Genomic DNA, 26,756 nt, shown 5'->3' on the forward strand with positions numbered 1-26,756 from the left:
AGGTGGTACAGAGTGGCAAACCCAAGAAACCGTTGCAACTGCTCCCTGGACGTTGGTTGAGGCCAATCCACCACTGCTTTCACCTTTCCAGGATCCATCTGAACATTGCCCTCAGCAATGACATATCCCAGAAAGGTGATTGTAGAGCGGTGGAACTCACACTTCTCTGGTTTCACGAACAGTTGGTTCTCCAGGAGGCGCTGAAGGACCTATCTGACATCAAGAACATGTTCTTGGGCAGATCGGGAAAAAAACAGGATGTCGTCAAGGTACACGAAATACAAACCGGTTTAGCATGTCCCGAAGCAGATCATTGACCAAAGCCTGGAAAACAACAGGCCCTGTTGGTGAGTCCAAATGACATAATGTCCACTGGCTGTGTTGAAAGCTGTCTCCAATCATCCCCCTCGCGTATCCGAACCAGATGGTAGGCATTTTGAAGGTCCAACTTGGAAAATATGGTTGCCCCCTGGAGAGGTTCAAACGCCGAGGAGAGGAGAGGTAGGGTGTAACGATTCTTGACAGTAGTGTCATTAAGCCCCGGTAGTCAATATATGGACACAGGGTCTTGTCCTTCTTCTCCACAAAGGAAAACCCTGCGCTGGCAGGAGATGCAGACGAATGGACGGCCCCAATGGCCAGAGACTCCTCTATGTACTCCTCCATAGCTTTGGTCTCTGGTCCAGACAGAGAATACAATCGACCCCAACGTGGTGTACTGCTTGGGAGAAGATCAATGGCACAATCATAAGGACGGTGCGGGGGAAATGAATTAGCATGTGCCTTACTGAATACTTCCAGGAGGTCATGGCATTCTGTGAGGAGAGCAGAGACATCCACAGTCTTGCTAACATCCAGAGAAAGATGACTGAGGAAGGCTGTGCTGCTTGAATGGAGTGGGAATGGCAAAATGGGCTCCAACCCACGATGAAGCTTGTGGTCCAATCAATCATCGGATTGTGCTTTTGAAGCCAGGAAAATCCCAAAACAACTGGAACATGGGGAGATGCAATGAGGAACTGTATTGTCTCACTGTGGTTACCAGAAACCTGTAATTGAACGGGCACAGTACTATGGGTGACTTCCCCTATAGAGCGGCCGTCCAGTTCCCTAGCATCCATGGTCACAGAGAGAGGCTGAGTGGGAATACCAAGCTCTGAAGCTATCGTGGCATCCATAAGACATTCATCAGCCCCAGAGTCAATGAGCACTCGGAGAGACTTAGATTGGTCTCCCAACAGCACAAGAGCAAAAAGGGGTGTGCGGGTAATGGTAATTAGGGAACTCCCAGTCTGACTCACCATAGTACTGGTACCCACTAGAGACAAGGGTTTCCTAATAGGGCAGGTAGCTATAAAGTGTCCTGCCCCTCCACAGTACAGGCAACAGTTATTATTCATCCTTCGTGAGCGTTCCCCAACTGATAACCTAGCTCTTCCCAACTGCATAGAATCAGGAGTATCCAACTCACCCGTCGTAGATTCCCGAGAGAGCTCGGGTGGCTTCGAATCCTCTCGGAAGAGCTGCCTTTGGAAGGTGAATGCGCCATAGCGGGTGCACAAGTGAGCCCGAGACCAGACCTCTCACTCTTGCGTTCCCTTAGGCGTCCATCAATTTTAATGGTACGGGCGATAAGGGAGTCGAGATCCATCGGCAATTCCCGAGCAGCTAGCTCATCCTTTACATCCTCAGATAATCTGTGCAAAAAAGTATTGAAAAGAGACTCCGGATTCCAGGCACTCTCGACGGCCAACGTGCAAAAATCAAAGTCTGCCACACTACGGGAGTTTTGACGTAAGTCAAGCAGTTTACTGGCCGCCTTTCTCCCAGAAACCAGAGACTCAAATACCTTTATCACTTCTGCCATGAATTCCTCCAGATGACCACAAATGGCAGATTGTTGCTCCCAAACTGCCGTAGCCCAGGAGAGCGCTCTTCCCGACATTAGCGTAATAATATACGCTATCGTCGATCTGTCTGAAGGAAACGAAGATGGCTGTAGCTAAAAAATAAGAGAGCAGTGAGAAAGAAAACCCCGGCAGGAAACCAGGATACCCCGAATATCGCTCTGGAGGAGGTAAGCAGGGTTCTCGGGGAACCGGGATAGGCTGTACAAACTCACCACAGATAGGGGGGAAATTAATGGGTGATTGGGGTTTTTCAGAGATGGCAGGTAGCCTCTGAGCTAACTCCCTGATTTGCTCCATAATAGCCTTTAATCCATGGTTGTGGTGTTCCATCAAGGAACTGAGCCCTTCCAAAAGGCCCTGTAACAACTCCTCATGTCTTCCAATGGTGGCTCCCTGCAGGGAGACAGCGTGGCGGAGCTGGTCCAGGTCTGCTGGGTCTGTCATGGCCAGTTCGTACTATCAAGGCACAAGGCGAGACCCAGATGCAGACACAGGAGGTAGATGGTTGGAGTCTTACAATGTTTAATAATCCAAAGGGGTAGGCAAGAGAATGGTCGTGGACAGGCAAAAAGGTCAAAACCAGATCAGAGTCCAGGAGGTACAGTGTGGCAGACAGGCTCGTGGTCAAGGCAGGCAGAAATGGTCAGGCAGGCGGGTACAGAGTCCAGAAACAGGCAAGGGTCAAAAAAGGAGAATAGCAAAATGAGTACGGGTATCCATTTGATTACCTATTCAGGAGTCTTATGGCTTGGGGGTAAAAGCTGTTGAGAAGCCTTTTGCTCCTAGACTTGGCGCTCCGGTACCGCTTGCCATGTGGTAGTAGAGAGAACAGTCTGACTGGGGAGGGTGAGGTCTGACAATTTTTTGGGCTTTCCTCTGAGGTCCTGGATGGCAGGCTGCTTAGCCCCAGTGATGTACTGGGCTGTATGCACTACTGTCTGTAGTGCCTTGCGGTCGGAGGCCGAGCAGTTGCAGTACCAGGCAGTGATGCAACCAGTCAGGATGCTCTCGATGTTGCAGCTGAAGAAACTTTTGAGGATCTGAGCACCCATGCCAAATCTTTATAGTTTCCTGAGGGAGAATAGGCATTGTTGTCCCCTCTTTATGACTGTCTTGGTTGTGTTTGGACCATTCTAGTTTGTTGGTCATATGGACACCAAGGAACTTGAAGCTCTCAACCTGCTCCACTACAGCCCTGTCGATGAGAATGATGGCATGCTCGTTCCTCCTTTTCCTGTAGTCCACAATCATCTCCTTAGTCTTGGTTACCCGGCCAGGTCTCTGACCTCCTCCCTATAGGCTGGCCCTGAGGGGCCCACGTGTTGAGGATCAGCGTGGCAGATGTGTTGCTACCTACCCTCACCACCTGAGGGCGGCCCGTCAGGAAGTCCAGGATCCAGTTGCAGAGGGAGGTATTTAGTAACAGGATCCTTAGCTTAGTGATGAGCTTTGAGGGTACTATGGTGTTGAACGCTGAGCTGTAGTCAATGAATAGCATTCTCATGTAGGTGTTCCTTTTGTCCAGGTGGGAAAGGGCAGTGTGGAGTGCAATAGAGATTGCATCATCTGTGGATCTGTTTGTGCGGTATGCAAATTGGAGTGGGTCTAGGGTTTCTGGGATAATGTGAGCCATTACCAGCCTTTCAAGGCACTTCATGGCTACGGACGTGAGTGCTACGGGTCTGTAGTCATTTAGGCAGGTTGTCTTTGTGTTCTTGGGCACAGGGACTATGGTGTTCTGCTTGAAACATGTTGGTATTACAGACTCAATCAGAGACATGTTGAAAATGTCAGTGAAGACACCTGCCAGTTGGTCAGCACATGCCCGGAGCACAAGTCCTGGTAATCCGTCTGGCCCCGCGGCCTTGTGAATGTTGACCTGTTTAAAGGTCTTACTCAAGTCGGCTACGGAGAGCGCGATCACACAGTCGTCCGGAACAGCTGATGCTCGCATGCATGCCTCAGTGTTACTTGCCTCGAAGAGAGCATAGAAGTGATTTAGCTGGTCTGGTAGGCTCGTGTCACTGGGCAGCTCTCGGCTGTGCTTCCCTTTGTAGTCTATAATAGTTTGCAAGCCCTGCCACATAAGACGAACATTGGAGCCGGTGTAGTACGATTCAATCTTAGCCCTGTATTGGAGCTTTGCCTGTTTGATGGTTCGTCAGAGGACATAGCAGGATTTCTTATAAGCTTCCGGGTTAGAGCACCTTGAAAGCGGCAGCTCTACCCTTTAGCTCAGTGCGAATGTTGCCTGTAATCCATGGTTTCTGGTTTGGGTATGTACGCACAGTGACTTTGGGGATGACGTCCTCGATGCACTTATTGATAAAGCCAGTGACTGATGTGGTGTACTCCTCAATGCAATCGGAAGAATCCCGGAACATATTCCAGTCTGTGATAGCAAAACAGTCCTGTAGTTTAGCATCTGCTTCATCAGACCACTTTTTTATAGACCGAGTCACTGGTGTTTCTTGCTTTAATGTTTGCTTGTAAGCAGGAATCAGGAGAATATAATTGTGGTCAGATTGACCAAATGGAGGGTGAGGAAGAGCTTTATATGCGTCTCTGTGTGTGGAGTACAGGTGATCTAGATTTTTTCCCCCTACGTTGATAGAAATTAGGTAAAACTGATTTAAGTTTCTCTGCATTAAAGTTCCCGGACACTAGGAGCGCCACCTCTGGTTGAGCGGTTTCCTGTTTGCTTATTACCTTATACAGCTGACTGAGTGCGGTCTTAGTGCCAGTGTCCGTCTGCGATGGTAAATAAACAGCCACGAAAAGTATAGATGAAAACTCTCTTGGCAAATAGTGTGGTCTACAGTTTATCATAAGAAACTCTACTTCAGGCGAGCAAAATCTAGACACTTCCTTAGATTTTGTGCACCAGCTGTTGTTTACAAATATGCACGGACCCCCCCCCCCCCCCCCCCCCCCCCCTCGTATTACCGGAGTGTGCTGTTCTATCTAGCCGGTGCAGCGTATATCCTGCTAGCTGAATGTCCATGTCATCATTCAGCCACGATTCCATGAGACATAAGATGTTACAGTTTTTGATGTCCCGTTGGTAGGATATTCGTGATCGTACCTCGTCTAATTAATTTTCCAATGATTATACGTTGGCGAGTAATATTGACGGTAACGGAAGCTTTCCCACTCGCCTTCTCCGGATCCTTACGAGGCACCCCACTCTGTGTCCTCTGTACCTGCGTCTCTTTCTCTTTCCAATAACGGGGAGGTCGGCCTTGTTGGGTGTTCGCAGTATATCCTGTGCTTCCTGCTTGTTGAAGAAAAAGTATTTGTCTAATCCGAGGAGTGATCGCTGTCCTGATATCCAGAAATAATTTTTTTGCTGTAAGATATGGTGGCAGAAACATTATGTACAAAATAAGTTACAAATAACGCCAAAAAAAACACATAATAGCACAATTGGTCAGACGTCGGTAAAACTGCTGCCATTTCTTCCGGCTCCATTTTAAATACCGCTGTGATTTAAGAATTGACGTGGACTCAGAACATCCAATTTCATTGGTTCTCTATGAACAATTGTAATTTTAAGAGTGATTTTTTTTTACATAATTTGGGGAAAAGAATGACAGATTTTATAGGGCCCCCTTTGCAGTTGTTTATTAACCATTATTTTACCAGGTATATTGACAGAAAGGACCCGGAAGGGGAGAGGAGAAGAGAACTAGCTAGACTTTGAAAGCTATAAAAAAATGAAGAAATTGTAGCTCGCGACATGTTAATTTTTTTTTTATAGTAGCTCTCATGCTAGAAAAGGTTGGTGACCCATGGTCTATGCCAGAGCTGGGCAATTCCAGTCTTCGAGTGCCTGATTGGTGTCAGTTTTGTCCCAGCTCCAGCTAACACACCTGACTCCAATAATCACCTAATCATGATCTTCCGTTTAGAATGCAATTTGATTAATCAGCTGTGTTTGCTAGGGATGGAGAAAAAGTGACACCAATCAGGCCCTCAAGGACTGGAGTTGCTCACCCATGGTCTAGGCTATACTCCAAAATTAAAATTCTAGTATCGCCTTTAAGTGTGGACTGTATTATTATACCAGTCCACCTTAAACCAGTCCAAACTTTCTATCCATGAGTCTGGGAGAGAACGTATATAGGTGATGCTGTTGGTTCATTGATTGTGCAGGGCAGTTTACAGAGTTAGCATACAATTATAGTGAATTTGTATTTGATTTTGAATAGCCTAGTAATAGGGATTTTTTAAAAATATTTTCATAATTAATAGGCTGACATATTACCTTTAGCTACAGAATATCTCACCACCGTGCATTTCCGTCTCCTCCCCTCTCTCCTTCATTCCATTCTTGAGAGTGCAGAGGGAGGCTGTCAATAGTTTAATGAAATATGTTTACTTGTGAAAACATGTAACTATCGATGTTCCCGAACAGATTTCACTTGGTTTGCCAAATTAGCAAGGGTAACTACAGGAACAGCGTTGGAGAGCCCATGGCATACAGAGTTGGGAGGAATATCACCTGTCACGCAGGGAGAGGCTGCAGGCTCCTCAGTGGTTGATGGGTGGAGTGAAATAAACGTTGCCTACCAGGCATGATTGAAAAAGCTATTTGCGTGCATAAGGATGACATGTTTTTTCCCCCTGCCCATGTTCCTGCCCATTTGGTAATGGGCCATTCTAAATAGAAACAAATGTTACATATTAGTAAAGGCAAGATTCAATTGAGAATAGTCTGATGGCTGAAAATATGATCACTTGAGAGAACAGCGTGTGCAGCCTGAGGCAAAGAACAGTGCACAAGCTTTTTTTTGCGACTTTCTCAATAGCCTATAGTCGCATCATGCAGCCCAAGACATTGTAAGGTTTGTATCATTCCCAACTAAAGTTGCCAAAAAACTCCCAATCTAGCATATAGGATCTGTTTCAAAAGCTCACGTTTACGCTCACCTTAGCCATTTCATATGCTTACTCGCTCCTTAACTTCTCTAGGATAGGGGGCAGCATTTTCACGTTTGGATGAAAAGCATATCCAAATTCAACTGCCAGCTACTCATCCCCAGAGGATAAGATATGCTTATTATTAGTAGATTTGGATAGGAAACACTCTGAAGTTTCTAAAACTGTTTGAATCATGTCTGTGAGTATAACAGAACTTATTTAGCAGGTGAAACCCCAAGGACAAACCCTTCAGATTTTTTCTTTTTGAGGTCACTCTCTTTTTAATGGATTTTCATTGGGAAGCCAGATTTCTAATTGACCTTCTTGCAGTTCCTACCGCTTCCACTGGATGTCAACAGTCTTTAGAAATTGGTTGAGATGTATTCCTTTGTGTAATGAAGAAGTACGGCCATCTTGAACTAGGGTCACTGGAAGTGTCCTGTTAGATAGAGGCGCATGACCAGAAAGCTAGCTACAGTTTGTTTTAATCCTGTATTGAACACAGATCAACCCGTCTTCAATTTGATCGATTATTTACGTAAAAAAATACCTAAAGTTGTATTACAAAAGTATTTTGAAATGTTTTGGCAAAGTTTACAGATAACTTTTGAGATATTTTGTAGTAACGTTGCACAAGTTGGAACTGGTGTTTTTCTGGATCAAACGCACCAAATAAATGGACATTTTGGATATATATCGACGGAATTAATCGAACAAAAGGACCATTTGTGATGTTTATGGGACATATTGGAGTGCCAACAACAGAAGCTCGTCAAAGGTAAGGCATGAATTATATTTTTATTTCAGCGTTTTGTGTCGCGCCTGCAGGGTTGAAATATGCCTCTCTCTCTTTGTTTACTCTGTTGCTATCCTCAGATAATAGCATCGTTTGCTTTCGCCGAAAAGCCTATTTGAATTCTGACATGTTGGCTGGATTCACAACAAGTGTAGCTTTAATTTGGTATCTTTCATGTGTGATTTAATGAAATTTAGATTTTTATAGTAATTTATTTGAATTTGGCGCTCTGCATTTTCTCTGGCTTTTGGCCAAGTGGGACTGTCAATTACATACTTTTATTTTGAAGGCTAACCGCAAATTCCCCTATTGTGGCTAATCCTTATTGTGGGTAGCTTCACAAAGATGGGTCCGACCACCATTAATAATCAAATAAGAACTGACTTATAAATTAGGGTAGTTTTAGATGATGTCACCTAGCTATAAAGTTTGTTAGCTAACTATAGCTACTGAAATAGATTATATCGTTTTGCTATGTTTTTCGGGAAGAACATTGTTTGCATCCATGAGCTAGCTAGCTTTTTTTTAATGACCAGCACTGGAGGTGCGCGAGACAACTTTACCAGCATCGTAGCACACGTATTGATGAATCGTTGTGACATATGAAATACAAGTGATAGTGTAATCAATATGTACTAACTACGTAAAAAAATGTATGAACTCGTAAATTATTGTGACATGCAGTCATATTCAGGTCCTGATTGGTCAACAAGCTTATTTGACATGTATCTTTTTTGACACGCAAAGACCCAAACAGCGTTCCCTAGAAATCCTGGTTGAGAATGAAACGACTGAACAAATGAACAACGAAACAGCACAGCAAGTAAATTAAAGAAATAGGTTTTGATTATGTTTTCCTGGTAATGGGGACATACGTAAATGCCAACAAAATAACTTTTTGGTCAGTGGTGTGTGTATGTGTGTAACCTCAGGAGCCCCACTCGGGATAAAGAAAAAGCGGTCTTTTTGCAGGGAGACACACACAGGGAGACACACACAACTAGCTAAGGGCACTGCAGTAACTCGGCAGCCGTTTCATGTAAACTAATCCATTATGATTTAATACGGTGCATTCGGAAAGTATTCAGACCCCTTGAATTTTCCCACATTTTGTTACGTTACAGCCTTATTCTAAAATGTATTTTGTAGTTTTTTTCCCCTCAATCTTCACACAATATCCCATAATGACGAAGCAAAAACAGGTTTAGATTTATTTGCAAATGTATAAAAAAAAGAAGGAAATATCATATATCATCAGTATTCAGACCCTTTACTTAGTACTTTGCTGAAGCACCTATGGCAGCGATTACAGCCTCGAGTCTTCTTGGGTATGACGCTACAAGCTTGACACACCTGTATTTGCGGAGTATCTCCAAATCTTCTCTGCAGATCCTCTCAAGGTCTGTCCGGTTGGATGGGGAGAGTCGCTGCACAGCTATTTTCAGGTCTCTCCAGAGATGTTCGATCGGGTTCAAGTCCGGGCTCTGGCTGGGACACTCCAGGACATTAAGAGACTTGTCCCGAAGCCACTCCTGAGTTGTCTTGGCTGTGTGCTTAGGCTCGTTGTCCTGTTTAAAGGTGAACCTTCACCCCAGTCTGAGGTCCTGAGTGCTCTGGAGCAAGTTTTCATCAAGGATCTCTGTACTTTTCTCTGTTCATCTTTCCCTCAATCCTTACTAGTCTCCCAGTCCCTGCCGCTGAAAAACATGCCCACAGCATGATGCTGCCATCACCATGCTTCACCATAGGGATGGTGCCAGGTTTCCTCCAGATGTGACGCTTGGCATTCCAGGCCAAAGAGTTTCATCTTGGTTTCATCAGATGAGAGAATCTTACTCCCCTCCAAGTCTCCGACCACTACCTTGTATCCTTTTCCCTCTCGCTCTCATCCAACACTTCCCACACTGCCCCTACTCGGATGGTATCGCGCCGTCCCAACCTTCGCTCTCTCTCCCCCGCTACTCTCTCCTCTTCCATCCTATCATCTCTTCCCTCTGCTCAAACCTTCTCCAACCTATCTCCTGATTCTGCCTCCTCAACCCTCCTCTCCTCCCTTTCTGCATCCTTTGACTCTCTATGTCCCCTATCCTCCAGGCCGGCTCGGTCCTCCCCTCCTGCTCCGTGGCTCGACGACTCATTGCGAGCTCACAGAACAGGGCTCCGGGCAGCCGAGCGGAAATGGAGGAAAACTCGCCTCCCTGCGGACCTGGCATCCTTTCACTCCCTCCTCTCTACATTCTCCTCTTCTGTCTCTGCTGCTAAAGCCAATTTCTACCACTCTAAATTCCAAGCATCTGCCTCTAACCCTAGGAAGCTCTTTGCCACCTTCTCCTCCCTCCTGAATCCTCCTCCCCCTCCTCCCCCCTCCTCCCTCTCTGCTGATGACTTCGTCAACCATTTTGAAAAGAAGGTCGACGACATCCGATCCTCGTTTGCTAAGTCAAACGACACCGCTGGTTCTGCTCACACTGCCCTACCCTGTGCTTTGACCTCTTTCTCCCCTCTCTCTCCAGATGAAATCTCGCGTCTTGTGACGGCCGGCCGCCCAACAACCTGCCCGCTTGACCCTATCCCCTCCTCTCTTCTCCAGACCATTTCCGGAGACCTTCTCCCTTACCTCACCTCGCTCATCAACTCATCCTTGACCGCTGGCTACGTCCCTTCCGTCTTCAAGAGAGCGAGAGTTGCACCCCTTCTGAAAAAACCTACACTCGATCCCTCCGATGTCAACAACTACAGACCAGTATCCCTTCTTTCTTTTCTCTCCAAAACTCTTGAACGTGCCGTCCTTGGCCAGCTCTCCTGCTATCTCTCTCAGAATGACCTTCTTGATCCAAATCAGTCAGGTTTCAAGACTAGTCATTCAACTGAGACTGCTCTTCTCTGTGTCACGGAGGCGCTCCGCACTGCTAAAGCTAACTCTCTCTCCTCTGCTCTCATCCTTCTAGACCTATCGGCTGCCTTTGATACTGTGAACCATCAGATCCTCCTCTCCACCCTCTCCGAGCTGGGCATCTCCGGCGCGGCCCACGCTTGGATTGCGTCCTACCTGACAGGTCGCTCCTACCAGGTGGCGTGGCGAGAATCTGTCTCCGCACCATGTGCTCTCACCACTGGTGTCCCCCAGGGCTCTGTTCTAGGCCCTCTCCTATTCTCGCTATACACCAAGTCACTTGGCTCTGTCATATCCTCACATGGTCTCTCCTATCATTGCTATGCAGACGACACACAATTAATCTTCTCCTTTCCCCCCTCTGATAACCAGGTGGTGAATCGCATCTCTGCATGTCTGGCAGACATATCAGTGTGGATGACGGATCACCACCTCAAGCTGAACCTCGGCAAGACGGAGCTGCTCTTCCTCCCGGGGAAGGACTGCCCGTTCCATGATCTCGCCATCACGGTTGACAACTCCATTGTGTCCTCCTCCCAGAGTGCTAAGAACCTTGGCGTGATCCTGGACAACACCCTGTCGTTCTCAACTAACATCAAGGCGGTGACCCGTTCCTGTAGGTTCATGCTCTACAACATTCGCAGAGTACGACCCTGCCTCACGCAGGAAGCGGCGCAGGTCCTAATCCAGGCACTTGTCATCTCCCGTCTGGATTACTGCAACTCGCTGTTGGCTGGGCTCCCTGCCTGTGCCATTAAACCCCTACAACTCATCCAGAACGCCGCAGCCCGTCTGGTGTTCAACTTTCCCAAGTTCTCTCACGTCACCCCGCTCCTCCGCTCTCTCCACTGGCTTCCAGTTGAAGCTCGCATCCGCTACAAGACCATGGTGCTTGCCTACGGAGCTGTGAGGGGAACGGCACCTCCGTACCTTCAGGCTCTGATCAGGCCCTACACCCAAACAAGGGCACTGCGTTCATCCACCTCTGGCCTGCTCGCCTCCCTACCTCTGAGGAAGTACAGTTCCCGCTCAGCCCAGTCAAAACTGTTCGCTGCTCTGGCACCCCAATGGTGGAACAAACTCCCTCACGACGCCAGGTCAGCGGAGTCAATCACCACCTTCCGGAGAAACCTGAAACCCCACCTCTTTAAGGAATACCTAGGATAGGATAAAGTAATCCTTCTAACCCCCCCCCCCCTTAAAAGAGTTAGATGCACTATTGTAAAGTGGTTGTTCCACTGGATATCATAAGGTGAATGCACCAATTTGTAAGTCGCTCTGGATAAGAGCGTCTGCTAAATGACTTAAATGTAAATGTTAAATGTCATGTATAAAAATGCTGGGCAGGCCCACTTGCCCATTACTTTGGCTACCATGGCTAGAAGAAGAGATTTCAGTGACATTGAACGAGGGGTGATTGTTGGGGCACGTTTGGCAGGGGCTTCGGTGATGAAGACTGCTCACCTTGCTGTGTTTCAAGAGGAACAGTGGTACTGATTGAACCCAATTGAACACGTATAGGAGATTCTGGAGCGGCACCTGAGACAGCGTTTTCCACCACCAGCAACAAAACAACAAACTATGGAAGAACTGTGGGAGAATGATGTTGCGTCCCTCCAATAGAGCTCCAGACACTTGTAGAATCTACGCCAAGGTGCTTTGAAGCTGTTCTGAGGGCCCTATTGAGACACGTTATGTTGGCGATTCCATTATTTTGGCAGTGACCTGTATATGTCCTGGGCATTGGAGAAGGTGTATGTGCAGTTGTTGAGTGGATACTGACCTCTCTTCCTGGTGCCCTGGTGGAGCGGAGTGTTGAGGTAGGTCACTGCACTCTTCTTCCTCTGCACAGCGTGGATGGGAACACGTATGCGGGAGAAGAAATACAGCTGTGATTTGACTGCAAGTCTATCATGTCACTCACTCAAAAAGAAAAGCTGTTCGCTATTCATACGCTACACAGGGCCAGATCCTACCTTCATTCATTCAGATATGCACATTGAAAACAGTGGGTATTATGCTCGCATTTTAAAAAGCATGTGCACTGGCATCCAATTGAATAAGAAACACATTGTGTATCGGGCTGTTGTAATAATGTGTGGTTACACTATCAAAAATGTTTGATAAGTGGAAGAACAGCAGTGTAAGTCCATACCTCAGGCTCAAACACAGCTCCACTGTACACCGGATTGGCCGTTGTTCTTCGCTTACGCTCCTGCCTCCTCCTCTGAATTTCTATAACCACAGAGTAGTATATTAATACAGGCATTGCAGTATACACTCCTAGGGAATGCGGGTGAATGTAGGAACTGGAATTTACTTCAGGCGAAACTGGCAGTGCTTACCTTCCAAATGGTCATGGGTAACAAGTCCGAGGGACACCATGAAGGCAAGCTTCTGGGGGGAAACAATAAAAGAGTATTAGGACAACCCCCTCCATAAATGGTGCCCTCTGTGAGGAGAATTCCTAACATGAACATATACACTATATATAAAAAAGTATGTGGACATCCCTTCAAATTAGTGGATTCGGCTATTTCAGCCACACCCTTGCTGACAAGGCAATAAAAAAATCGAGCACACAGCCATGCAATCTTCATAGAATTGCCTTACTGAAGAGCTCAGTGACTTTCAACGTGGAACCGTCATAGGATGCCACCTCTCTAGTTCGACAAATGTCTGCCCTGCTAGAGCTGCCCCGGTCAACTGTAAGTGCTGTTATTGTGAAGTGGAAACGTCTAGGAGCAACAACGGCTTAGCGACGAAATGGTAGGCCACACAAACTCACAGAACTGGACCGCCAAGTGCTGAAGCGCGTAAAAATATAGTCTGTCCTCAGTTGCAACACCCACTACCGAGTTCCAAACTGCCACTGGAAGCAACGTCAGCACAATAACGGTTCGTTAGGAGCTTCATGAAATGGGTTTCCATGGCTGAGCAGCCACACACAACCCTAAGATCACCATGCACAATGCCAAGCGTCGGCTGGAGTGGTGTAAAGCTCACCGCCATTGGACTCTAGAGCAGTAGAAACGAGTTCTCTGGAGTGACGAAACACGCTTCACCATCTGGCAGTCCGACAGACGAATCTGGCTTTGGTTGGATGCCAGGAGAAAGCTACTAATCGCCTAACATCAGTACCCAACCTCATTAATGCTCTTGTGGCGGGGCCACAGTGTCTCCTGACCCCTCCTGTCTCAGCCTCCAGTATTTATGCTGCAGTAGTTTATGTGTCGGGGGGCTAGGGTCAGTCTGTTATATCTGGAGTATTTCTCCTGTCTTATCCGGTGTCCTCTGTAAATTTAAGTATGCTCTCTCTAATTCTCTCTCTCTCTTTCTTTCTTTCTTTCTCTCTCTCTCTCGGATGACCTGAGCCCTAGGACCATGCCTCAGGACTACCTGACATGATGACTCCTTGTTGTCCCCAGTCCACCTGGCCGTGCTGCTGCTCCAGTTTCAACTGTTCTGCATGCGGCTATGGAACCCTGACCTGTTCACTGTGATTACTATTATTTGACCATGCTGGTCATTTATGAACATTTGAACATCTTGGCCATGTTCTGTTATAATCTCCACCCGGCACAGCCAGAAGAGGACTGGCCACCCCTCACAGCCTGGTTCCTCTCTAGGTTTCTTCCTAGGTTTTGGCCTTTCTAGGGAGTTTTTCCTAGCCACCGTGCTTCTACACCTGCATTGCTTGCTGTTTGGGGTTTTAGGCTGGGTTTCTGTACAGCACTTTGATATACAGTGGGGAGAACAAGTATTTGATACACTGCCGATTTGGCAGGTTTTCCTACTTACAAAGCATGTAGAGGTCTGTAATTTTTATCATAGGTACACTTCAACTGTGAGAGACGGAATCTAAAACAAAAATCCAGAAAATCACATTGTATGATTTTTAAGTAATTCATTTGCATTTTATTGCATGACATAAGTATTTGATCACCTACCAACCAGTAAGAATTCCGGCTCTCACAGACCTGTTAGTTTTTCTTTAAGAAGCCCTCCTGTTCTCCACTCATTACCTGTATTAACTGCACCTGTTTGAACTCGTTACCTGTATAAAAGACACCTGTCCACACACTCAATCAAACAGACTCCAACCTCTCCACAATGGCCAAGACCAGAGAGCTGTGTAAGGACATCAGGGATAAATTGTAGACCTGTACAAGGCTGGGATGGGCTACAGGACAATAGGCAAGCAGCTTGGTGAGAAGGCAACAACTGTTGGCGCAATTATTAGAAAATAGAAGAAAATAGAAGAAGTTCAAGATGATGGTCAATCACCCTCGGTCTGGGGCTCCATGCAAGATCTCACCTCGTGGGGCATCAATGATCATGAGGAAGGTGAGGGATCAGCCCAGAACTATACAGCAGGACCTGGTCAATGACCTGAAGAGAGCTGGGACCACAGTCTCAAAGAAAACCATTAGTAACACACTACGCCGTCATGGATTAAAATCCTGCAGCGCACACAAGGTCCCCCTGCTCAAGCAGGCGCATGTCCAGGCCCGTCTGAAGTTTGCCAATGACCATCTGGATGATCCAGAGGAGGAATGGGAGAAGGTCATGTGGTCTGATGAGACAAAAATAGAGCTTTTTGGTCTAAACTCCACTCGCCGTGTTTGGAGGAAGAAGAAGGATGAGTACAACCCCAAGAACACCATCCCAACCGTGAAGCATGGAGGTGGAAACATCATTCTTTGGGGATGCTTTTCTGCAAAGGGGACAGGACGACTGCACCGTATTGAGGGGAGGATGGATGGGGCCATGTATTGCGAGATCTTAGCCAACAACCTCCTTCCCTCAGTAAGAGCATTGAAGATGGGTCGTGGCTGGGTCTTCCAGCATGACAACGACACGAAGCACACAGCCATGGCAACTAAGGAGTGGCTCCGTAAGAAGCATCTCAAGGTCCTGGAGTGGCCTAGCCAGTCTCCAGACCTGAACCCAATAGAAGATCTTTGGAGGGAGCTGAAAGTCCGTATTGCCCAGCGACAGCCCCGAAACCTGAAGGATCTGGAGAAGATCTGTAGGGAGGAGTGGGCCAAAATCCCTGCTGCAGTGTGTGCAAACCTAGTCAAGAACTACAGGAAACGTATGATCTCTGTAATTGCAAACAAAGGTTTCTGTACCAAATATTAAGTTCTGCTTTTCTGATGTATCAAATACTTATGTCATGCAATAAAATGCAAATTAATTACTTAAAAATCATACAATGTGATTTTCGGGATTTTTGTTTTATATTCCGTCTCTCACAGTTGAAGTGTACCTATGATAAAAATTACAGACCTCTACATGCTTTGTAAGTAGGAAAATCTGCAAAATCAGCAGTGTATCAAATACTTGTTCTCCCCACTGTATCAGCTGATGTAAGAAGGGCTATATAAATAAATACATTTGAATTTGGCTGAATGGAAGCAAGTCCCCGCAGCAATGTTCCAACATCTAGTGGAAAGCCTTCCCAGAAGAGTGGAGGCTGTTGTAGCATCAAAGGGGGGACCAACTCCATATTAATGCCCATGATTTTGGAATGAGATGTTCGATGAGCAGATATTTATAACAGTGGCAAGATAAAGTATGTGAACCCTTTGTGAACCCTGGATTTCTGCATAAATTGGTCATGAAATTTGGTCTGATCTTCATCTAAGTCACAACAATAGACAAACATAGTGTGGTTAAACTAATAACATACACATTCTTGTATTTCCCTTGTCTATATTGAATACATAATTTAAACATTCACAGTGTAGTTTGGAAAATGTAACCCCTCGGCTAATGACTTCTCCAAAAGCTAATTGGAGTCAGCTAACCTGGATTCCAATCAATGAGACGAGATTGGAGATGTTGGTTGGAGCTGCCTTGCCCTATAAAAAACACTCACAAAATTTGAGTTTGATATTCACAAGAAGCATTGCTTGATGTGAACCATGCCTTGAACAAAAGAGATCTCAGAAGGCCTAAGACTAAGAATTGTTGACTTGCATAAAGCTGGAAAGGGTTCCAAAAGTATCTCTAAAAGCCTTGATGTTCATCAGTCCACGGTAAGACAAATTGTCTATGAATGGAGAAAGTTCAGCACTGTTGCTACTCTCCCTAGGAGTGGCCATCCTGCAAAGATGACTGCAAGAGCACAGCGCAGAATGCTCAATGAGGTTAAGAAGAATCCTAGAGTGTCAGCTAAAGACTAACAGAAATCTCTGGAACATGCTAACATCTCTGTTGACGAGTCTACGATACGTAAAACACTAAACAAGAATGGTGTTCATGGGAGGACACCACGGAAGAAGCCACTGCTGTCCAACAAAACATAGTTACATGTCTGAAGTTTGCAAATGTACACCTGGATGTTCCACAGCACTACTGGCAAAATATTCTGTGGACAGATTAAACTACAGTTGAGTTGTTTGGACGGAACACACAACACTATGTGTGGAGAAAAAAATGCACAGCACACCTACATCAAAACCTCATCCCAACTGTAAAGTATGGTGGAGGGAGCATTGAGGTTTGGGGCTGCTTTGCTGCCTCAGGGCTTGGACAGCTTGCTATCATTGACGGATAAATAAATTCCAAAGTTTATCAAGACATTTTGCAGGAGAATGTTAGGCTACCTGTTCGCCAATTGAAGCTCAACAGAATGGTGTATCTGGTGATGCAACAGGACAACGACCCAAAACACAGAAGTGAATCAACAACAGAATGGCTTCAAAAGAAGAAAATACGCCTTCTGGAGTGGCCCAGTCAGAGTCCCGACCTCAACCCAATTTAAAATACTGTAGCATGACCTCGAGAGCGGTTCACACCAAATATCCCAAGAATATTGCTGAACTGAAACAGTTTTGTAAAGAGGAATGGTCCTCCTGACTGTTGTGCAGGTCTGATCCGCAACTACAGAAAACGTTTGGTTGAGGTTTTGCTGCCAATGGAGGGTCAACCAGTTATTAAATCCAAGGATTCACATACTTTTCCCCACCCTCCACTGTGAATGTTTACACAGTGTGTTCAATAAAGACATGAAAACGTATAATTGTTTGTGTGTTATTAGTTTAAGAAAACTGTGTTTGTATATTGTTGTGACTTAGATGAAGATCAGATCAAATTGTATGACCAATTTATGCAGAAATCCAGGTATTTCCAAAGGGTTCACATACTTTTTCTTGCCACTCTACTTTGTCATGTAGTGTATACTGTATCTATAAATTACTTTATATGTTTACACTACATCTTTGGCAAAGCCTGCCTCCCGTTACAGAGTCATCTGTGAAGAACTTTAAGGTTCTATCAGTAGGCTGACATTCAAAAAAGTATGGTATGTATTTGTTATGCAGGTTTGACCCCAAGTTCAGAATGAAGCATAAGCTCCATCTCCAGTGTACCTGAGGATTGTCCTCTCTCTTTAGTCTGGGTGCTGGAGACAGAGGGGTCCTGCTCACCAACATCTTCTGCCCAAATCCCCCCCGTGCTTTAACAGTCTGGAAACAGAGGGAGGAAAACAATGCTCTTAAAACATGAACGAGGAAAGTAACAGTTATACATGTGGAATTACTTCAATTATGAAAAGAGAACAAGTCACTTTCCCATCCAAACTGTCCTGCTGACCTCACAAAATTAATTAATTTCCCTGAAAATGGACGATTGTAACTTCCCACCCAAACCGTGGTGCTGACCTTGGTGTCGGAGGCGAGGCCGCTGATTTGCAGTGTTTGCACCGATGCCGGGGCCGTGATGACAATGCCCGTCAACATGCCTGTGGGCTGGCCGCTCTTGGCGGCGCAGGGCTGGCCATTGATGATGCGCACCTGGTGGATGAGCCCGGCGCTGGAGGGCAGCGAGGAGGGGCTCAGCTTGTTGGTCAGCATCACCGGGCCCCGCTGGAGCAGCTGGAGCGCCGTCATCATGGGCCGAAGGGGCGCTGGGGCGATGGTCACGCTGTTGGGCTTCGCCCGGACCTGAGTCGGGAGGATAGGGATCAGAGGTTAGCCAATCATTCATCAGGTGTCATATTGGAGCTTAGGGGTCTTCACAAATGTGTGTAAAAGAGATCGACCAGGGAAAGGTAATTCCAATGTGGTGCTCTGAGATATCACTGTAGATGGAGGCATACTATATAATCACTTTTGGCTTTGCTGGTGTTCCTAACTCTTACAAGCAGGAGGTCACGTGTGCTCTTGACGGGGATGGCTGTGTAGTTGAGGAGCTCCGTGGAACTGAATTTATTTTGTCAATGCTATTTACCCATTTTGGGGCATAGTTATACAAGTGAAAGGCAGATTTTTGTTACAACCAAAATTAACAGTTCTAAACTGGATAGCCGCAAATCACAGCGTGCAAAGGATTCACCGCAGACACAACTGTCCAAGCTTAGCAAGGAAATTGAGGCTGCCTACAGGCCAGATATGCCAGACACTGCAACTTGCGAGCCCACTCTGACCTTTCTTGCCTCCGAAATCAGAGCAATTTGTTTGTCCACCCAAAACATTGAACAAGACACATCAGAAATCAAGACCACAATGTAGTGTTGGGTTCTGAGAATATGAAAATATACTTATGTCACTGATGGAGTGCTGAGGTTTAGAGGGTCTACACCAGAAGTTAAGGGTTATAAGAGGAAGGTATATAGTGTGTGCAACTAAGCTTGGAATGTGTTGAAGATTACGTCTGGCATTGATAAGGGGAGAGAGCCATGGATTGGTGATGGAGGGGGGTTGAGGTCAGGTCAGCTTAACTTCTTTGGGACAGGGGGGCAGTATTGAGTAGCTTGGATAAAAAGGTGCCCAGAGTAAACTGCCTGCTACTCAGTCCTAAAAGTTAGAATTTAGATTTGGATAGAAAACACTCTGAAGTTTCTAAAACTGTTTGAATGATGTCTGTAAGTATAACAGAACGCATATGGCAGGCAAAACACCTGAGATCTGTAGTTTTTCAACTCTTTGCCTATCCAAGATACAGTGGAAATGAGGTCATATTGCACTTCCTAAGGCTTCCACTAGATGTCAACAGTCTTTAGAACCTTGTTTGATGCTTCTACTGTGAAGGATGGGGGAATGGGAGCTGAATGAGTCAGAGGTCTGCCAGAACGGCATGAGCATTCACGTGAGAGCTAGCTTGCGTTCCATTGCAATTCTACAGACAAAGGAATTCTCCGGTTGGAACATTATTGAATATTTATGATAAAAACATCCTAAAGATTGATTCTATACTTAGTTTGACATGTTTCTACGAACTGTAATATGAACTTTCGCCTGGACCTGCCCGCGCGTCGTGAGTTTGGATTGTGTACTAAAAGCGCGAACAAAAAGGAGGTATTTGTACATAAATTATGGACTTTATCGAACAAATCAAACATTTATTGTGGAACTGGGATTCCTGGGAGTGCATTCTGATGAAGATCATCAAAGGTTAGTGAATATTTATAATGCTATTTCTGACTTTGTTGACTCCACAACATGGCGGATATCTACAGCCTGTTTGGACTCTGAGCGCTGTACTCAGATTATTGCATGGTGTGCTTTTTCGGTAAAGCTTTTTTGAAATCTGACACAGCGTTTGCATTAAGTAGAAGTTTATCTAAAGTTCCATGCATAACACTTGTATTTTCATCAACATTTATGATGAGTATTTCTGTAAATTGATGTGGCTCTCTGCAAAATCACCGGATGTTTTGGAAGCAAAACATTACTGAACGTAACGCGCCAATATAAACCGTGGTCCCGTGTGGCTCAGTTGGTAGAGCATGGCGCTTGCAACGCCAGGGTTGTGGGTTCATTCCCCACGGGGGGACCAGGATGAATATGTATGAACTTTCCAATTTGTAAGTCGCTCTGGATAAGAGCGTCTGCTAAATGACTTAAATGTAAAATGTAAATGATATTTTTGGATATAAATATGAACTTTATCGAACAAAACATACGTATTGTGTAACATGAAGTCCTATGAGTGTCATCTGATGAAGATCATCAAAGGTTAGTGATTAATTTTATCTCTTTCTGCTTTTTGTGACTCCTCTCTTTGGCTGGAAAAATGGCTGTGTTTTTCTGTGACTATGTACTGACCTAACATAATCGTTTGGTGTGCTTTCGTCGTAAAGCCTTTTTGAAATCGGACACGTTGTCTGGATTCACAACAAGTGTAACTTTAACTTCTTATGGCTGCATCCCGCTAACGGGATCGATATGACAACAGCCAGTGAAAGTGCAGGGCGCCAAATTCAAACAACAGAAATCTAATAATTAAAATTCCTCAAACATACATGTGTCTTATATCATTTTAAAGGTAATCTTGTTGTTAATCCCACCAAAGTGTCCGATTTCAAATATGCTTTTCAGCGAAAGCACTACAAACAAATTATGTTAGGTGTACCACCAAACCACAATAAGCACAGCCATTTTTCCAGCGAAAGATAGTAGTCAGAAAAAGCAAAAATAGAGATAAAATGTATCACTAACCTTTGATGATCTTCATCAGATGACACTCATAGGACTTCATGTTACACAATACATGTATGTTTTGTTTGATAAAGTTCATATTTATATAAAAAAATCTGAGGTTACATTGGCGCGTTACATTCACTAGTTCCAAAAACATCAACTGATTTTGCATAGCCACATCGTTTCAACAGAAATACTCATCATAAATGTAGATGATAATACAAGTTATACACATGGAATTATAGATATACCTCTCCTTAACTTCTCTAGGATAGGGGGCAGCATTTTCACTTTTGGATAAATAGCGTGCCCAATTTCAACTTCCTTCTACTCATCCCCAGAATATAAGATATGCATATTATTAGATATGCATATTATTAATATCTATTATTAGATTTGGATAGAAAACACTCTGAAGTTTCTAAAACTGTTTGAATCATGTATGTGAGTATAACATAACTTATGTAGCAGGCAAAACCCAGAGGACTAACCATTCAGATTTTCTTTTTTTTAGGTCACTGTCTGTTCAATGAGTTTTCATTGGGATACTAGATTTCTAATCAACCTGTTTGCAGTTCCTACCACTTCCACTGGATGTCACCAGTCGTTGGAAATTGGTTGAGGTTATTCCTTTGTGAAATGAAGAAGTACGGCCATCTGGAATCAGTGTAACATTATGTGTACTGTTTGAGAGTTGCGCAAGACTAGAAAAGTAGCGTTAGTTTGTTGTCCTCCTGTATTGAAAACAGATAGACCCGTCTTCAATTTGATCGATTATTAACGTTTAAAAATACCTAAAGTTGTATTACAAAAGTAGTTTGAAATGTTTTGGCAAAGTTTAGAGGTAATTACTTAGATATTTTGTAGTGACGTTGCGCAAATTGGAAGCTGTTTTTTTCTGGATCAAACGCGCCAAATAAAGGGACAATTTGGATATATATGGACGGAATTAGTCGAACAAAAGGACCATTTGTGATGTTTATGGGACATATTGGAGTGCCAACAAAAGAAGCTCGTCAAAGGTAAGGCATGATTTATATTTTATTTCTGCGTTTTGTGTTGCGCCTGCAGGGTTGAAATATGCTACACTCTCTTTGTTTACTGTTGTGCTATCATCAGATAATAGCATCTTATACTTTCGCCGAAAAGCCTTTTTGAAATCTGACATGTTGGCTGGATTCACAACGAGTGTAGCTTTAATTTGGTATCTTACATGTGTGATTTAATGAAAGTTTGATTTTATATCATTTTTATTTTATTTGGCGCTCTACATTTCCCCTGGCTATTGGCCAAGTGGGACGCATATCCCAGAGAGGTTAATGCCACCGCTGTGTCAGATTTCCAAAAAACTTTACGGAAAAAGCAAACCATGCAATAATCTGAGTCGGCGCTCAGAACAATGCCAAATTAGCCGCCATGTTGGAGTCAACAGAAACCAGAAAAAACATGATAAATGTTTCCTTACCTTTGATGAACTTCATCAGAATGCAGTCCTAGGAATCCCAGGTCCACAATAAATGCTTGATTTGTTCGATAATGTCCGTTATTTATGTCCAATTAGCTATTTTGGTGAGCGCATTTGGTAAACAATTCCAAAGTCACAAGGCTATAACGTGACGAAATGTCCAAAAGTTCCGTAACAGTCAGTAGAAACATGTCAAATGATGTGTTGAATCAATCTTTAGAATGTTGTTAACATACATCTTGAATAAGGTTCCAACCGGAGAATTACATTGACTTCAGTTGAGCGATGGAACAGAGCTCCCTCTCACATGAACGCGCGTGTTCAATGCGTGGTCACCTCATGGCAGTGATTACTCATTCCTGTCTCCTTCGGCCCCCCCCTTCACATTAGAGTCATCAGACAAAGTTCTATTGACTGTTGACATCTAGTGGAAGCCGTAGGAAGTGAAAACTCATCCATATCTCGCTGTAATTTCATTGGGAGCTTGGTTGAAAATCTAGCAGCCTCAGAAAAAATCCAAACAGGAAGTGGAACTTCTCAGGTGTTTGCCTGCCATATGAGTTCTGTTATACTCACAGACATAATTCAAACAGTTTTAGAAACTTCAGAGTGTTTTCTATCCAATACTAATAATAATATGCATATATTAGCAACTATGACTGAGGAGCAGGCCGTTTACTCTGGGCACCTCTGTGCACCTTTCATCCAAGCTACTCAATACTGACCCTGCAGCCATAAGAAGTTAATTTGGTGTATTGCATGTGTGATTTCATGAAAGTTAAATTTTTATGGTAATTTATTTGAATTTGGCGCCCTGCATTTTCAATGGATGTTGGCCATGTGGGACGCATGCAGTAGATGGTATAGAGTACAGTATATACATAAGATGAGTAATGTAGGGTATGTAAACATTATATAATGTGGCATTGTTTAAAGTGACTAGTGATACATTTATTACATCCAATTATTAATTATTAAAGTGGCTAGAGATTTGAGTCTGTATGTTGGGAGCAGACTTTTTGGCCTTCCTGTGACATCGGGTGATGTAGGTGTCCTGGAGGGCAGGTAGTTTGCCCCCAGTGATGCGTTGTGCAGCCCGCACTACCCTCTGGAGAGCTTTACGGTTGTGGGCGGAGCAGTTGCCATACCGTGCAGGGCAGGTTCCATAAGGGTAGGTTCCGAGAGGAGGTTTTCCTCTGCGAGATCCAGGTAAAAAACAGGTGTAGGGTTGGTTCCTTCAAGGATAGGTCCCGAGTGGAGGTTTTCCTCTGCGAGATCCAGGTAAAAAACAGGTGTAGGGTTGGTTCCTTCAAGGATAGGTCCCGAGTGGAGGTTTTCCTCTGCGAGATCCAGGAGTGACAATAGAGTGTAGGGTAGGTTCCAAATTAGGATAGGTCCCTAGTGGGGGTATTCCCCTGCGAGATCTAGAAAAGGGACAGATGTCCCAGCTGCAGTGAGTTTTTGTAAGACGAGAGTTCTAGAAGCTAGTGAGTTTTAGGAAGACGAGAGTTCTAGAAGTTAGTGAGTAAAAAATAAATAAAAATAAAGATATTCGAACACTGTTTGAGTTACGTGTAGTAGCAATACGGAGAGAGGTTGGTTTATGCCCTATGGGGAGGGGGAACCATGAAAGATTATGTGGAAATAGGAAGATAAAGTGTGAATAATTTTGGTAATGTGGGTTATCAACAACAGTGATATTTGAGGCGCAATACTGGAATAAAACATTAAGTCATCCGTATTCTCCAGTAATACATTTGTAGACGCTATAGCATAGGTTCTAATACAAGGTATTAAGTGCCGTGACCAATTAATTATTATCCGGGGAAGTGGGCAGCGCTACGCTGGAAAATGGTTAATAGAAGGTGTCTATTATAGACGGGAGTGAAGAAATCTAAAACACCCTAGACACAATCGGGAGAGGTTTGGGAATAACTATATTAAAGGTCGACCGAATAATCGGCATGGCTGATTAATTAGGGCCGATTTCAAGTTTTCATAAAAATTAGTAATCAGCCTTTTTGGACACCGATTATGGCCGATTACATTGCAATCCGCGAGGAGACTGCATGGCAGGCTGACCACCTGTTACCCGAGTGCAGCATCAAAATGACCTTGTGGAGCCAAGGTAAGTTGCTGGATAGTATTAAACGTATCTTATAAAAAACAATCAAGCTTCACATAATCACTAGTTAACTACACATGGTTGATGATATTACTAGGTTATCTAGCTTGTTCTGTGTTGCATATAATCAATGCGGTGCCTGTTAATTTATCATCAAATCACAGCCTACTTCAACTTCGCCAAACGGGTGATTATTTAACAAAAGCACAAATGTACCTAACCATAAACATCAATGCCTTTCTTAAAATCAATACACAAGTATATTCTTTTTAAACCTGCATATGTAGTTAAAAGAAATTCATGTTAGCAGGAAATTGTGTCACTTCTCTTGCGTTCAGTGCAAGCAGAGTCAGGGTATATGCAGCAGTTTGGGCCACCTGGCTCGTTGCGAACGGTGTTAAGACCATTTCTTCCTAACAAAGACCGTAATTAATTTGCCAGAATTTTACATAATTATGACATAACATTGAAGGTTGTGCAATGTAACAGCAAAATTTTGACTTAGGGTTGCCACCCATTCTATAAAATACGGAACAGTTCTGCATTTCACTGAAAGAATAAACGTTTTGTTTTCGAAATTATCATTTTTTATTTTATTTTATATTTTATTTTTATTTTTTATTTCACCTTTATTTAACCAGGTAGGCCAGTTGAGAACAAGTTCTCATTTACAACTGCGACCTGGCCAAGATAAAGCAAAGCAGTTCGACACATACAACAACACAGAGTTACACATGGAATAAACAAACATACAGTCAATAATACAGTAGCAAAAAGTCTATATACAGTGTGTGCAAATGAGGAATGTTTTTCTCGCAAGGTGGGGGAAACATTTCTTTCGCTAAGGGTCCACCAGAAGGCTAGGACCGTCTCTGACTACATATGTGGGTACGCAGACCTCCTTCGATGAGTGCAGATTTTTTGTGACCCACACCCACATCAAAGTTGCCCAACCCTGACATAGTCTCTACACGTTCTTTACTGAAAATGAAACCGGCTGGATCTTATTTTCTATTTTATTTATTTCACTTTTATTTAAACAGGTAGGCTAGTTGAACAACTGAGGCCTGGCCAAGATAAAGCAGTGCGACACAAACAACAACACAGAGTTACACATGGAATAAACTAACATACAGTCAATAATACTATAGAAAAAGTCTATATACAGTGTGTGCAAATGAGGTAAGATAAGGGAGGTAAGGCAATAAATAGGCCATGGTGGCGAAGTAATTACAATATAGCAATTAAACACTGGAGTGATAGACGTGCAAAAGATGAATGCGCAAGTAGAGATACTGTGGTGCAAAGGAGCAAGATAAATACATAAATACAGTATGGGGATAAGGTAGTTGGATGGGCTATTTACAGATGGGCAATGTACAGGTGCAGTGATCTGTGAGCTGCTCTGACAGCTGGTGCGTAAAGTTAGTGAGGGAGATATGAGTCTCCAGCTTCAGTGATTTTTGCAGTTCGTTCCAGTCATTGGCAGCAGAGAACTGGAAGGAAAGGCGGCCAAAGGAGGAATTGGCTTTGGGGGTGACCAGTGAAATATACCTGCTGGAGCACATGCTACGGGTGGGTGCTGCTATGATGACCAGTGAGCTGAGATAAGGCGGGGCTTTACCTAGCAAAGACTTGCAGATGACCTGGAGCCAGTGGGTTTGGCGACGAGTATGAAGTGACAACCAGCCAACGAGAGCATACAGGTCGCAGTGGTGGGTGGTATATGGGGCTTTGGTGACAAAACGGATGGCACTGTGATAGACTGCATCCAGTTCATTGATAATTTGTGTGCGATTGAGGGCATCAAGCCTAGATTGTAGGATGGCCGGGGTGTTAAGCATGTCCCAGTTTAGGTCACCTAGCAGCACCAGCTCTGAAGATAGATTGGGGGCAATCAATTCACATATGGTGTCCAGGGCACAGCTGGGGGCAGAGGGTGGTCTATAGCAAGCGGCAATGGTGAGAAACTTGTTTCTGGAAAGGTGGATTTTTAGAGTAGAAGCTCGAATTGTTTGGGTACAGACCTGGATAGTAAGACAGAACTCTGCAGGCTATCTCTGCAGTAGATTGCAGTAGATTGTTATAGTTAGGGATGGAAATGTCAGGGGTTTTGGTGGTCTTCCTAAGCCAGGATTCAGACACGGCTAGGACATCCGGGTTGGCGGAGTGTGCTATAGCAGTGAATAAAACAAACTTAGGGAGGAGGCTTCT

At 44.4% G+C, this 26,756-nt stretch overlaps 1 protein-coding gene across 5 annotated transcripts in view; it reads right to left on the reverse strand.

The window, feature by feature from the left end:
• The window catches only part of LOC139540420 (PHD finger protein 21A-like), a 116,384-nt gene that overhangs the window by 14,833 nt on the left and 74,795 nt on the right, over window positions 1–26,756 (reverse strand). For 4 of the 5 annotated variants that reach the window (XM_071344222.1, XM_071344225.1, XM_071344221.1 and 1 more), the window contains 5 exons: window positions 18,193–18,474; window positions 17,902–17,997; window positions 12,868–12,919; window positions 12,678–12,757; window positions 12,306–12,366 (listed from right to left, as the gene is read on the reverse strand). In XM_071344222.1, the coding sequence (XP_071200323.1) occupies window positions 12,306–12,366; window positions 12,678–12,757; window positions 12,868–12,919; window positions 17,902–17,997; window positions 18,193–18,474 (571 nt within the window). The remainder of the gene's footprint in view (window positions 1–12,305; window positions 12,367–12,677; window positions 12,758–12,867; window positions 12,920–17,901; window positions 17,998–18,192; window positions 18,475–26,756) is intronic. The other variant, XM_071344223.1, reaches the window with a different exon arrangement.

This window comes from Salvelinus alpinus, chromosome 15 (genome assembly GCF_045679555.1).
Source record: "Salvelinus alpinus chromosome 15, SLU_Salpinus.1, whole genome shotgun sequence".
NCBI classification, from domain to species: Eukaryota; Metazoa; Chordata; class Actinopteri; order Salmoniformes; family Salmonidae; genus Salvelinus; species Salvelinus alpinus.